Below are 15,290 nucleotides of genomic sequence, written 5' to 3'. Positions count from 1 at the left end.
CAAAACCAAAGTTTAAAGCCAACATTTCTCCAAACTGTCTCGTTCTGCTTTCTTTCTTTTGTTTGCTAGTCTGTGGCGTTACGAAGTTAGTTAGCAGACTGCAAAAAATATGGGATTTAAATGTTTTCAGTGTAGACAAACACTTTAGCTGACACAGTGCATCAGTGAGACCGCGCAAATACGTGGAGCCTACAGAAATCAAGTTTTGATTTTTCCTGTAGACTATGTACACAGCCGTCCACTGTGGCTCTGTCCGTAAATTTTGTCCTATACCCTTTGAATACAGCAGTAGATAAGCTAGCAGGCGGTGTCTTGGGGAAGTGTCCGTAATGTCATCATCCAATCAGAGGCGCCCATAACGCCCACAACAGCGGTCTGTGTGGCTCCATGTTGGATCTGCCTTTACTTAGAAATACATTACAGCGGAGGTCTGTTTGTGCATATTGTCGTACAGACGGCAAGGCAGCCGGCTCTGCTCTGCTCAGATATGAGGGATGCAGTCGACAAACCGCGCTGTCACGAACAAATGTTGTTCAGACCTTTGTTTTACAGAGCAGCGTCAGAGTCACAGTTTTCAACGGGGGTGAGAAATTAGGTTAGAGGCGCACCTGAGGAACGGAGCGAAAAGTGGCATGCAGGCTGAGGAAGAAATAATTGGATTGAGTTAACGCCACACAGGGAGTAAGTATATTTTTTCCCGTTACTGTGTTTCAAATGTATACTTTAAAGAAATGTGTCAAAAGCCTGCTAATAATCTGAAACTTTACTGATACTCTTTTTAACGCGTGGTAAGGGAGATAATGTTTTACGGATAAGAGACTGGTCACCTGGTGTAAATGTTTAACGCCGAAACACATGGTGCTTCTCAATTTCACGTTTCAACAAGTCACCTGACCCGGTACGCCGACAGATAACTTAGTATACTGCGCAAGAACTCCTCACGTGAAGGGAAAACATCTTATTTCCTCCTGTGGTGGAATAGTCAGCCTAAAAACAAAATTGCATATAACCCGTTTTCCTCGTGGTCGTCTGCGACCTATTTCCTATTTTTCTGTGTGGAACCATGTCTGACCCTCAAACCTTACTTTAAGTTAGTTCACACAAAATTGCCTGGTGGCTGTTTGTTGAACTTGGAATTTATTATAAGTAATTTACAGTTTATATGTAGTGCGACGACTGGTGTCACATTGTGGGCTTAGTTTTACGTGCACAGGGCAGCATGTTCCTCTACAGGTTTAACCCAGACGGTGCAAGGGAGCAGGGCTGCTGCCAGGGCCCGCCTGTGGCACAGGGCCGCACCCTTTCTTGGGAGCCCCCACACACAAAGCATTTTTTTTCCCATTGCCTTTTTTCTATGTGTTTCTTCCCGTAATGTGTGAAGAGACTGTGGGAGGGTTGATAATTATAAACCGCCCCGGAGCCCAGATCAACCCTATCATTCATAACATAAACATCACTTACATGGTTTCATATCGTTGTTGCCAAGACACTCATTCTAACATAGCTATAATTTATGATCAGTAACTGCCTGAACTTTTAATTTAATTTGACATACTTATCAGCATCACAAGAATCATGAAAGAACAATAAATAAACTGGAGATATGATTGGATGGTTACAGTACTCGGGGTGGGGAGTTGGGCAAAGTCAAAACAAAAAGAAGCTAAAACAAGTGAAACTCCAGCAAGGTGGAGCAATACATTCAACACTGTCTACAAGTCCAGACTAAATCAGGTTCAGCTCACTGGTTTCACAATGCTGGGAGCGTGAGGCTTTCTCACAGAACACATTTTCACTTGCCACAGTTGGAAAAGCACAGGTAACATTAAAGATGGCTGTGTTCTGTGCAGGTGTCCTATAAGGAGCCATGACTGTGAGCCAGCGTGCACAGTGCGAGGACCCTGGAAGTGAAGCATTGTTAATTTAATTGTTGACACCCCTTAACATGTAAAAATAATAATTCAAATTTAAAAAATCCCATTGTTGGATATTATAGGAGTGTGAAAAAATACCAATATTAACACCAGCTGTACGGTAACCACCAAAGGTTTTACTGTGTAGGTGTAGAGAAGACTTGACTTTCATGTTCCTCTAAACAAGAAGACAACTTGGTGTATCCTTGAAGTAGTACCAACTAAAGCCTGACAGATCCTGTATTTTTTTAAGCTCGTTGATATTTGAGATTTCAAATTTTTACATTAATATGCAGTAGATTTTTTATTTTTATTGTTATTAGTTTTGATCAGTTTGTTTGGTAAATTTTGTTTTGAACAAAAATGACTTAGCACGACCATTAACAGTTGAACAACGAGGTTTATTTGTATAAAAAATATTTGTATATCAGCTGATGTCATTGCTCCTCTGATTTATTTGTCAGACTCTAGTGAGGCCCGCTTGCATGGAAAATTCTTTTGTCTCATCATTATTTTACATCCATAGCTCCTTGGCAAGAAATTTGCACATTAGCAAAGGTACTTTGTTGATTTGTAAGGGCACATTCTTAGTGTGAAGTCCAAAATACAAAAATAAATCTAAATATGAAGGATAAAAAATTGCATTGTAAGATCTCTGACATGGCTGTCGATGCTTCAGACATTTTATATTAATTGTGCAGTAGCTGCATGCACACACTTATTTGCTTGGTTGGAGGCTGATGGCTTTAGTGATTGACAAGAATTTTAGTGATCTGAAATTAAGTTGTTTCTAGCTGTGAGAAAGGGTCGAGATATGACTGACACAGACGTCCTAATAGCTGTACAATTTGACTTTTTTTTTTTTTTTTTTCACTGCTGTCTTTTGGAGATAACGCCACTGTGTGTCAACAACTGTCAACGTCATTTCTGCATATTGTTATATAAAAATAAAAACAGACTACATATAAATGACACTCCTGCTATAAAATAGGCCCATACTCCAAAATGCACTGTTGTTTTATCATTATACCACCATTAAGTATCAGGAAAATTCTAATAAAAGGAAAATGGAGACGGTAAACTCTTGATTCAGCAGTAACGGCAGCTGTGGCCAGAGGTGTTTTTATGCTGTATGTCCGTTGGCCCAATTCTGAACATGATATCTCAGTAATGCCTTTAGGGATTATTATTATTACTCCTATTATTATTATAATCATTATATTTGGCACAAGAGTGTGCTCAAAGATGAACAAAGAACTGTACTTATTACATTTTTAATAAATTCCTTCTTCACAGCGTAAGTGACTCTGGACAGACATGGATGTAAACTACAACTTAACTGGTCAGGTGTACAACTGCGAAGTGTTTTTTCTAGTTTTTTTCTCAGAAATGCTCCACTTGTATCTTTTTACCTGCAAAAAAAAAAAAATGCTTTCTTCCTGGAGTGCAGTTCAGTGAGATACAGGATGTCCTTGGCTTCAGTGCACAGTACAGTATGAAATATTCAAAATGTGTCACACAGCTATTGCTTTTCAGTTCAGCTCCCAGAGCTTGAATAAACAGTGTGTTATCAAGATGGACAGATAATCATTTATTTACTCATAGACACATTCATCTTTTTGAGATGTATCTTTCGGATGTGTCTTGTTTTCGTTAGAAGCAGGAAATGGATGAAAGATGAGACAAAAAAACTCCACACGCTACAGAAAGTCGCACATCTACTAAAAAGGAAAACCCAGTGCTTTACTAAATGAAACACACGTGTGTCAGACATCTTAGTGAGTCAGAACAGTTGGTAGACGTACATCAAAGGGCTGCACTGTTCCAGTAACAACACGTTGTAATGTGTCCAGATTTAGCACAGTCTTTGCTCTGTGCTTAAGCATCATTGAAACTTTACTGAACATAACTAGACTGAGAAGTGAGATTTAAATTTAACACATCAGGATAAAGTGATGGAGCACTCTCACTCTCTCGATTGATTTATCTATCTATCTTCACAATTACATTATTCACACCTTGTACTGCGGGGGTTTAAGTGTGTTACTCTTTCAGCTTTAGCAAGGAATATGACATGGCTCTCCACGTTTGCCAGTCTGATATGGATTTGACCCAGAAAGCTTTAACTTCCTGCTGTGGCTTTGTACTCCTGAAATTCTTTTCTTTCCTTAAATATTACCTAAGATGAAAGGAGTCGTAGTCAAGCAGACATAAAGGACTGTTTATAATGAGATTTTGGTCAACTAAACAGAGGAGTTTCAGAACAATGTAAAGGTTATTTTGATGTGATTATTTTCTCAGTTGTTTATTGTAGAAAATATTTATGTCTTCATGTGTCATTTCAGCTTTCAGTCCAAACATAGAGATATTTGTTTCACACTGCTTTATAAAACAGAGAAAAACAGCAACTCCTCACACTGGTGAAACTCAAACAGACAATGTTTTGAATTTTTGTTTAAAAAATGACTCTGCTGATCAACTAATCGATTAATCAGCTCTGTTCTTTCTAATTTGTTCTAATAGTTAACTCTAAAACAAGCTGAGTAGATGACTTGACTCTCCTCCATTTGTTGCAGTGATGTTCACACTCACTGAGGTTGCGTCCTTGAACGACATCCAGCCGACGTACCGCATCCTAAAGCCATGGTGGGATGTCTTCATGGACTACCTGGGGCTGGTCATGCTTATGCTGGCCATATTTGCCATGACCATGCAGATCACCAAAGACCAAGTGGCTTGCCTTCCATGTCTGGAGGACCCAGAGGAGGCCCCTGGACCCAAAACTAACTCATTCCCAGAGCAGACCACACAGGCAGCAGCCCCTGGGACCCCAGTGGTAACCTCTACCCCCCTAGTGACTAAGGACTTACCGGATGAAGTTGTTCATGAGATCCATGTCACTCACCAACACACGTCTGTGGTGGCAGAGAAGTCCCCCGGTCAGTCTCAGCCAACAGGGGTTAGGACCAACCTGGACTTTCAACAATATGTCTTCATCAACCAAATATGTTACCATGTTGCCTTGCCCTGGTATTCCAAGTACTTTCCATACCTCACTCTCATCCACACCCTTGTTCTCATGGTCAGTAGCAATTTCTGGTTCAAGTATCCCAAAACGAGTTCGAAGATTGAGCATTTTGTTTCTATTCTGGGCAGATGCTTTGAGTCTCCCTGGACAACAAAGGCTTTGTCTGAAACGGCTTGTGAGGACTCAGAGGAGAACAAACAGAGGTTGACTGGCACTTCCTCAGTGCCAAAACAGGTATCTTTAGAGGGAAAGGATGAAGGCACAAATGACTCCTCCACACCCATGCTTGGGGTAAAGTTCTCTGCAGATAAGCCCATTGCAGAGGTCCCAAGCAGTATGACAATCCTGGACAAAAAGGACGGGGAGCAGGCTAAAGCCCTGTTTGAGAAAGTAAGAAAATTCAGAGCTCATGTGGAGGACAGTGATTTCATCTACAAGCTTTATGTAGCGCAGACAATTGTCAAAACTGTGAAGTTTATTTTGATATTGTCCTACACTTCAACCTTTTTGGCTAAAATTAATTTTAAACATGATTGTGAACCTGATATTAAACAGTTGACAGGATACAGAAAGTTCTTCTGTACGCACAACATGGCGTTCATGCTTAACAAGCTGCTTATTAGTTACATGGCTTTGATTTTGATCTACGGGATGGCGTGCTTGTATTCTCTCTTCTGGGTGTTTCGACGACCTCTCAAAGAGTACTCATTCGAGAAGGTCCGGGAAGAGAGCAGCTTTAGTGACATTCCTGATGTCAAAAATGACTTTGCATTCCTCTTGCACATGGTTGACCAATATGACCAACTCTACTCTAAACGCTTTGGTGTCTTCTTGTCTGAGGTCAGTGAAAATAAGCTGAGGGAGATCAGCCTCAATCACGAGTGGACTTTTGAAAAACTGAGGCAGCTGGTGACCCGTAACGCACAGGACCAGCAGGAGCTGCACCTTTTTATGCTGTCTGGTCTGCCAAATGCAGTGTTTGACCTTACAGACTTGGAAGTGCTGAAACTTGAGCTGATTCCTGAGGTGAGATTCTCAGCAAAGGTCTCCCAAATGACCAGCCTGCAGGAGCTGCATCTCTGCCACTGCCCAGCCAAAGTAGAGCAGACAGGTTTTGCTTTTCTCCGGGACCATCTTCGCTGCCTTCATGTCAAGTTCACTGATGTTGCTGAAATCCCAACATGGGTTTATTTGCTGAGGAGTTTGAGGGAGCTTAACCTTATCGGCAACTTGAGCTCAGAAAATAACAAAATGATCGGTCTAGAGTCCATGCGTGATTTGAGGCATTTAAAGACATTATGCTTGAAGAGCAACCTCACAAAAATGCCCACAAACATCACAGAGCTATCACCACATCTGATTAGGTTGGTGGTGCACAATGATGGTACAAAACTGCTGGTACTAAATAGTCTGAAGAAAATGATAAATCTAATTGATCTGGAGCTGCACAGCTGTGAACTGGAAAGGATTCCCCATGCTATTTTCAGTTTGACCAACTTACAGGAACTTGACCTGAAATCTAACAACATCCGCACAATAGAGGAAATCATCAGCTTCCAGCACCTGAAGAGGCTAACTTGCCTGAAACTGTGGCACAACAAAATTATCACCATCCCATCCTCCATCGGCCATGTCAAGTCTCTGGAGGCTCTGTACCTCTCTCACAATAAACTCGAGTCCCTGCCGCCAGCCTTGTTCACTTTGCCTAAACTGCGGCACTTGGATGTGGGCCATAACTCCATCATGGTGCTCCCTCCAGATGTGGGCCTCCTCCACAACCTTCAACACTTAGCCATCAACTCCAACAAGCTGGAGGCTCTGCCCAAGACCCTGTTCAGATGCATCAAGCTCAAGGTGCTGTGTCTGGGGAACAACGCACTCACTGTGCTGCCAGAGGCTCTGGGTCAACTGGTCCAGCTCACTCAGCTGGAGCTGAAAGGAAACTGTCTGGACAGACTGCCCATCACGCTAGGAAACTGTCGTCTGCTGCGCAAAAACGGCCTGGTTGTGGAGGACCATCTCTTTGATGCGCTGCCGGTGGATGTCAAGGAGAATATCAGCCAAGAGAGCAACTTTACAAGTGGCTTATAGCACAAAAACCACGATTCAGACAGACCAACAACTCTGGTGGTTCATGACAAGCCTGTGTAATGGATGTAAGAGTAGACTTTTTATTATTACAACATCCATAAAATGAATGCATTCTCTTGATTACTTTTAATAGATTGTCTTAGTTGCTTATGTATTAAAAATGGTACAGATTGATTTTCCTGTTGCTTGGTGTATATATATATTGAATTCGGTAGCATTTTTGGATTTAGCTTTTTCATAGCTTTGAGTAATAAAACATTTAGAAATTTTTTTTCTTTGTGTAATACTCTCTAGACCAAAACTGTTTCCTCCAGTGACACATTATATAGATATGTCATTACTGTTTTAGGCTCTCAGGTATATAATTGTAACCATGGGGAACAATCTTTTTGCCTTAACTGCTGCTGTTTTTTTTGTTTTTTTTTTCTTTTTTTTAACAGTGAGGGCTTTCTCAAAGAAACAGCCAAAAATTAATATTTCATGCGTTCATGTAAGTTTTCATCCAAAAACTATCCACACAGAAATTTCTGTATGTTATGAAAGAGGACACAATGCAACATTTCTTTCTTGGTACTTTAAGACCTTTGTTGAAATTATTTAACCTTTACTTTCCTTGATGTTTTGTAGTTAACAGAATGAGCCCAGAGTTTTAAAACTCAGGTGGAGCCTTTGAGCACCAGAAATTAACCTTTACCTTATTGTTGTAGAGATTGTATACGAATGCCTATAGTAATTCATTTGCACATGCACAGAACGCAGTGATATAAAGGTAGTGATAACATGTCAGAAGACCAACGTGAGATAATAAAAGGGAAATCTGTTGACTTTTTTTTTTTAAAAAAATCATGTTTTGAAAGATGTAATAAAACTGGTCACAGGTAGGAATGATTGACATGATCTGACAAAACCATGAATAACACCAAATATGTCTGCCTTCATTCTTGTCAATGTATTCCTCTGTAGGCCTATACTGCGTTTGTGTATATACATATATCTGTGTGCTCTTCTGAGCTGTTGTTACCACTTTGTTGATCCTATGCTCAAAGTTCACAACTTTATGGCACAATAAAACAAGATTTTAGATGAATGTCTAATCATTGTCGATTGCTCATTCATACAAGTGCACTCCATTGAGCATAGTGCATCTGTAAGAAGAAGAATCTTAAAGTATATCCAACCTCCTGTTTCCCACTGGATGGATAGTTGCTACAACACTCCATGTTTGGCTTTGCCCACCACTTCTGATAATTGTTGACTAAGGATTTAACAGTGATGTGAGCCTGCTTAGTGGGAGAAAAAACACATGAATTCTGATCACTCACACAGCAGGAATCAGATATGGATCTGATTTAGAAAAACACATGAAAGTGACTCATAAATATCAGATCAGATGTTTGTATATCTGTCTGCAGATAATCTCTCAGACTTCTCATGGCTGCAGCAATAGACACTTTTTGAAAAACCTATTTTATCGACTAGTCTGTTTAATACAGCCTTTGACAGCTGAACACTACCTCCAGTTAACCAGTGGAAGCCACAAGGACTTCAGTTTGCCCCCTGAGTGCACTCTTCTGTCAGTATTAGCAAGAGGCAGATAATGGACAATGTTACAGTTTCCTCACTGATTCACAAGGAATATGATGATCCCAAACTACTAATTCTACAATGGAAATGTTAAAAGTTGTAGAAACTCCAGCAAATCACTCCACAATGTCTTTCCAGTTCACTGATAAGACAGTAGTCTTAACATTTTTTTCTGGTTTATGAGGCTTAACCTGCATAAACCATAATCCTTTTGACCAGGTGTCTAATGTTAACATGATAAAGATGATTGTCTTGTGTTCATCCATCCATATGATCCTATAGAAGATATTTCTGCCAGTTTTCCAGGTCATGGGGTGATTTTTACATGGAATTTGATTCTCTGCAAACCAACTACATTGTGTGTGTGAATGAGTGAGTCCCGTTAAGGGTTGAACAATGGGTTCACTGTCTCTCTGTGCATTTTGACCATGTCATAGAGGTCATGCATGTAATACATGTGTGTAAGTCTAACTGATGGCCTTGTGGTAATGTTCTAAATAACAACTTTATATCATGATGTACCTGTCCTTGAGATATCCGATTTTGTTTTTAAAGGAGTCAGCACATACACACACATGCTCAGTCTGTCCTGCTTCACAAATTCATTCATTTCGTTTAGACTAAATTACTTTACATATTGTTTTTCACTCATTTCAACATAAGGGTGCATTGCGTCTTTATTGTGAAGTCACTACAAATACTGTATTCAGTATGTGGGATGTTTTAGCTCCATTATTACAAAGTTGTATCAGAATCAGCAAAATCAGGATTAATTTAACTTTCCTGTTACATGTAGCGAGGTTAACCCTCTGACCAACTCTGCTCTAAACTATAATTAATAAACTGTAAACTGGGATGTAAACTAACAAAAAATGTACATCTTCAATGGGTGCCTACAACAGAACGAGGCCTTCAGCTGAGTAAAGCCTGCAATTGCCTCATGGCCCCAGAACTCCTGTAAAGTCTGCGATTTTAATTGAAAATCGGTGAATACACACCACCAAGGGTCCTGCTTTATTACCTATACTACTTGAGGCTCTTTCTTGCAGAAGGACCCTGTGTCAACAATGTAGTTTCAAGAACTTCACTACTATAGTTTTGTGCTTACGTGTATAGTACAGGTTCAGTATAAAAAGTGTACATCATGCACAAAGGAAAGCTGAAGGAAACTGGGTTTAACAGGGGACTAGCAGCTAACAGGAAATCAATTTGAGGATTCACCTGTCACCCCTATTACATTTAAGAGACTCTTACATACTTGTAAACTCTGAAACGAGACATATATTTCACTGTGGATGCACATCCACATGTGACAAATAAAGAATTCTGATTCTGATTCTGATTCTGATTCTGATTCTGATATATGCAGGTGTAGTGGATCAGCTGAAAAGTGCACAGGCAGGTTCATCTTGTGTGTTGTACAAAATAATGAAAATGGTCGGGAAATAGCATACGGGCTTGTGTGAGGTATGTCAGGGGTATAGGACACAGGAAGAAATTATGAGAAATAAAGGGATGCATAAATTCACATTAGATGGATTACTGAGGTGAGAGGGCACGGAAAAGAGAGAGAAGTTGCAGTATGCTGCCATCTGTCGGAAGTATCTGCCACTATCTGTTCACCAGATCTTTCTGGGGTCTTTACTTCTAACACATGCTCACTTATCTGCTCCTGTAAAGCAACCAGAAAATGAACCGTAAGAATAATGTCCCGTTCAATCCTGCGACAGTAGCGAAAGCAGCAGCTCCGGTATACAATCAACAGCAGCCTGGGAGGTAATTCAGTGCCCTGTGTGCACTTAACATGCAGCTAATGTTATGTTTAAGCATTCGAGAGTTTCAGCAACGTTGATCAAGGTCGAGCAAAGTGGGATTAGTTTCTGACAGTGTCTGTGTTGAGTGGATACTGAGGGTACGTGTATTTCGACTAACCGCGACCAGAAACGTGAGCCTGTAGCGATGAACCGGTCTGTGTGTAGCAGCGTATGCTAGCTGAAGCAAGTCGCATTGAATGCTAAGCTAGCGAGGTTTGCCTGTCTGATTTGTTTTTGTTAGTAATGGCGCACAACGTTGCTACATTCACTTTCAGTAAATATTATTGTCGTGTTCACATGCTTTGCATTATCGTGTGTCCCGTAAGCAGAGTACCCGAAGGTTTCAGAGAAGCCATGATACACATCTCAGTGAGGCCACCAGATAACTCGGACATCAAGAAATCTGACATGGCTGCTAGGACAGCACCAGCAACGAAAAGAGCAGGTGACTTCTGTGGACACTGAAACATTTCAGTACAAGACCATGCCAATGCGTTTGCATGTTTTAGCTAATTTTCTTTTTATCACTTGTGCTTTACATCACAATTAACTATGTGTCAAACCAGGTTGTGTTTGATTTCATGTTCTTGGCAAGCTTTGATTTGATTCATTTCTATACTGAGTCATAATTAGACAGATAGCAGGAAGTGAGGGGGGAGAGAGATGGGACATGACATGCAGCTAAAGTCCCCACCTGGACTCTAGACTGTGTCCACTGGATTATGTTATCTTTCTTTAAATTGATTTCACTATTTAAATGCAGACATTTCTAAATCAGTCTGCACCAAGCAATGTCACTAACCAAAAATGCGTTCACTTTGTTCACTTTGGTAGATTTCATAATTAAGGCAAGTCTCATGAGACTGTTGGTTATTTTTACTCTGCACAGAAATCTATTGTGAACCAGCTATGCCTAAACCTGTAGGAAACATAAACCTTTTCCATCAAGTCATAATTTGGGATTATTGTGGGAATTCTCTTCCTGGTATCTAAAGTCAACAGAAATAAACCAAACACTGCTTTCTTCAGATCATTATTAGTTTGTTGTTACTATTCATTACATATCTGAATGCATCCAGTCTGTCAGAATACTCATTATTTAACTTTTGTATTATACAGTACAACCTTCTGTGCCTAAATGGAAGTCATCATTTAAGCCAGTAGAAGAAGATGAGAACTCACAAGACAACAGCACTAACTGTCCAGAAAGGTAAACCAGTCAGTGATGTTTACATTGTACTGTGGCCTTGTTTCATTTCTCTATTTTGTGCCTCCTCATCTCTTCTCTCCTCTGTTCTCCTGTCTCTGACTTGGAAATCAATCTCAGCAGGGCATCTCAAAGGATGTCTCAATTTGTAAAATGTTCCTCATGGAGAGAAGAGTGAGTCAAGATTAGGACACACATGTGTATCCGGTGTATTACAGAACAGAACTACAGATGATCGATATGACCATAAACTGCATGTAACGCACACTAATCTCTCTTCCATCTCCCTCAGGGTTGTGCTTTATGATCCTTACGATCCTGCCTCTTCAGACTCTGAGCCTGAGAGGCCACACAGCCAAGACCGCAGACACTCCCTACCCAATCAGGATACCAACCTGGGACGCCAGCATTTGTCTCCAGGAAGAGGTGGCCGTGAAAAAAGCCGTTGGGACGTACCCTACTCGGAGCCAGTGAGCCGTCCCCTTGACAGGCGTAACTTAAGCCCTGAAAGCAGACCCACAGTAAATCGTGGTCTCAGTCCAGGTCATAGGCTCTGTGAACGGCAAGCTTATAGCCCAGACACTGAACCACTGGTCCCATCGGGTTTTGGCTCCGTAAGTAGACCCCTGGACCACAGGGTTGGCCAAAGCTTTTCTGCATCTTATGGAGCACAGATGAGCAATGGAGAGGAAAGGATAACGATTCCAGAATACAGAAGAGAGGTAATGCCAAGCAGACTGAAAGTACAACAGTTGTCATGTTTGCTTTCTAAATTTAAATGTTTATGCAATTTGGGTTCTGTAATTATATTCAATCTTAAGGTGGAGACTTAAACAGGATGCAAAACCTGTTTGTTGTACTTTGTTAGAATCTAATGAAACGGTCGCTGTGACACTCTGAAACTTAGTTCTAATTAGAGTCAGTTACTTATTAGAGTCAGTTCTTTCCTCTATAGATGACCACTACAGATAGATTATCTCCATCCAGATTACAACGAGACTATCAAGATGGGTTGGGATATGTGAAAGCAGGTGAGTTATTAGCGTTTTCATAAAGTAATGACCGTTTGCTTGCTGTTTCATTCCACAATTTCAAATTAAATAGAGGAAAATTAAATATTGAAGAAACAAGATTGGCTTGATTGCAGGCTTCAAGTGAATGGCTTGAGAGTATTGTTTTGTAAACTGAACAATTGACAGCATAGTGTGTTAACTTCATTTTTGCCACATTAGATGATGATAATAATTCTGTGGATCATGTTTTTCAGGACTGGACAAGATCACACCTTCCACTGAGGTGACAGGAAACAGGAGAAGAAATTTAATAATGGACAGGTAAGAATCAAGGATACTGACTTACAACTGTTAACTTACAAATGTAGCGTATTAACATAATACGCATTCATTTTGATAATGTACTACAATTGAGGACCTTAGCTTCAACACTGAATGTCTTTAATATTTTTCTTGTAGGTGCCCCATCACCTGTGAACTTTGTGACATTGAATTAGCCAACAGTCAGGAGCTGCAGCATCACTTGGAGAGCAAGACTCACTGGGACACCTTGGAGCACATTCAGCAGAAGAATAACTATGATGATTTGACTGTAGCCTTCCTACAGGTAAGATAACACATATTGTGGTTAATACTGTACATGTGATTGGCAGTTTCAGGGTTGAATCCCTTGTTTTTTAGCCTGAATATATCATAGAAACTTATACAAATGTTTTCATATTGGTGTGGCTGGATGGTGATACACCATTTTATTTCTATAGGAATTCATGCTGTATAAAAGCTATCAGTGTAGCCGAGCCATAGAGGATAGCGTACTTCAAGGTAAATAACTTTGAAAGACGTGCACTGTTTTATTACAGAATCTCTTACTCCAGAAAAGCCAGAACAAACAAAACAAAGCCTAAATAAAGTCTGCTCTTTGTTTTGTCAGCTCTCCAGGAAAATGACCACATGACAAAGATTCAAATTTTCCACTGTGCAGCTTGCAACATCTTCCTTTCCACGTCTGCATCCTCAGTGCATACTCATATTACCTCTCAGGAACACCTCATCAACACAAAGGTAAATCATGTTGTTGTACAGTAGCCTAAGATTAAACTTAAGATTTTTTCCAAATCTCTGTTGTCAGTATTTGTAAATTTAACATTCGTCCTAGGAATGAATTCAAATTATAATGATGGCGATTGATTGATTTCCTGCAGGAGTTTGAAGTGCAGCAGAGACGTGCTTGCCTTGACAAAGCAGAAACCATGATGAAAGGGCTGAAACCTCAATTTGAACATTTCCTGAAGGTATTTTGCAAACAACATATGGCATCATAAAGTTATCAATTTGCTCAGTTTACTATTGCAAATATAAAGCTATTCCAGAAGGGGGAGGCCTGTGACTGGTCTCACAAGTTGTCCGCTTGTGATTGGATCATCCAAGAGGGATGTTAAAGGCAGGTGTAAATAGCCTTAATACACAAGGATCAATTACAGTACAAGTACAGTCCAAGTGTGATATAAAAGTAGAAAGCTATCCAACAATCAAATTCTTTTAAGTAACTGACTGATGAGATGAATACTATAACATATAGCTGTTGTGGTTGACATTTTCAACACAGTTTTGGGTGGGTTAACATCATGCTCTTGTGTCATGGATGAACAACCTGTTGTATGAGGTAAAACTGTAAAATGACCTAATGATGTGACGTAAACACTGTATATTTTAAATAAGGTGAAATGGCATTTCTTCCTCCATTTATGTGGTTATTGCTTTGAATACTGGGGACAAACAAGGAAACCTAACATTTCCAATTCAGCCTAAAAGTTATTCAAGTCTTGCATGGATCATGAATTATATATATATATACCTTACAAATACTACTCGAACTGATGCATTTGTTTTCATCCTCAGCACAAGATATGATTATAAGCACTTGCAATACTACAAGACAGCTAGTAACTATTTTTAAAATGGACTGCAGTTGATCCACATCGAGCTCTATAGATCCAGTCATACGAGTACTTAATGATTCTTCTCTTCCAGGGTGGCAGACCATTTGAGTGACAGGAATCACTGAAATTCTCCGAAACACTGTTTACAGTGAGATGTTATTTGCTTCAGATGAAGAACTATGGACTTAAAAACAGCTCACTTCAATCCAAAATACTGCTAGAGAGCATGCTGTTATGTACCATTCAGGATCTGTCTGAATAAATGGAAGCATCTTGAGTCAATATGGGTTTCCTTGTATTTGTGGTCATACATGGTTTATCATTTCACATTTTGTCCACATTCATGTTAGCTACAATATGCCCCAGGTCGTTGCCATTTGGTCACTTTTAGCACAAAGTTTTGCACAATGGTTTTTATATATTTGTGTTGTGAAAAAAATGATTGAAGAAGTCAACTTGTTTCTTCACGTTTTTTTTGTTTTTTTTTTATTTAGAACAACACAAATGTTTTAAGCATTGTATCTGTGTGATATAGTACATTTAAAATTAAATTATTTCAAAACAGTATATTTAAACATTAAATATAGGTGACATGTATGAAAGGCATTGTCAGCACTGGCTGTCGATGTTAGGTCTTAACCACCTTCAGTTTTAATTTTGAATTGTATTAGAAACAATGCAGTTACTGAAACACTATAAA

At 39.8% G+C, this 15,290-nt stretch overlaps 2 protein-coding genes across 3 annotated transcripts; both read left to right on the top strand.

Moving 5' to 3' along the window:
- The first annotated feature begins 390 nt into the window (after window positions 1-390).
- Window positions 391-8,126, top strand: lrrc8da (leucine rich repeat containing 8 VRAC subunit Da). The gene is made up of 2 exons (XM_046409738.1): window positions 391-681; window positions 4,490-8,126. Coding segments are annotated over exons 1-2 (2,544 nt in total). The 5' UTR covers window positions 391-680; the 3' UTR covers window positions 7,033-8,126.
- A 2,042-nt stretch (window positions 8,127-10,168) lies between these two features.
- On the top strand, window positions 10,169-14,871 carry LOC124070092. 2 transcript variants are annotated; one of them, XM_046409739.1, is made up of 11 exons: window positions 10,169-10,392; window positions 10,760-10,875; window positions 11,550-11,640; window positions 11,930-12,359; window positions 12,593-12,668; window positions 12,905-12,971; window positions 13,110-13,257; window positions 13,412-13,472; window positions 13,582-13,712; window positions 13,853-13,942; window positions 14,682-14,871. In XM_046409739.1, exons 1-11 carry the CDS (start codon window positions 10,307-10,309, stop codon window positions 14,700-14,702), a joined length of 1,317 nt encoding a protein of 438 aa, XP_046265695.1. In that variant the 5' UTR covers window positions 10,169-10,306; the 3' UTR covers window positions 14,703-14,871. The 2 variants fall into 2 exon arrangements, with proteins under 2 accessions (XP_046265695.1, XP_046265696.1); XM_046409740.1 differs by having other exon boundaries at window positions 10,390-10,528.
- The last annotated feature ends 419 nt before the right edge of the window (window positions 14,872-15,290 follow it).

The sequence above is a fragment of the Scatophagus argus genome, chromosome 13 (genome assembly GCF_020382885.2).
Source record: "Scatophagus argus isolate fScaArg1 chromosome 13, fScaArg1.pri, whole genome shotgun sequence".
Taxonomy (NCBI): domain Eukaryota; kingdom Metazoa; phylum Chordata; class Actinopteri; family Scatophagidae; genus Scatophagus; species Scatophagus argus.
Note: the sequence above shows the minus strand (reverse complement) of the source record. Positions and strands in the feature narration are given on the sequence as shown.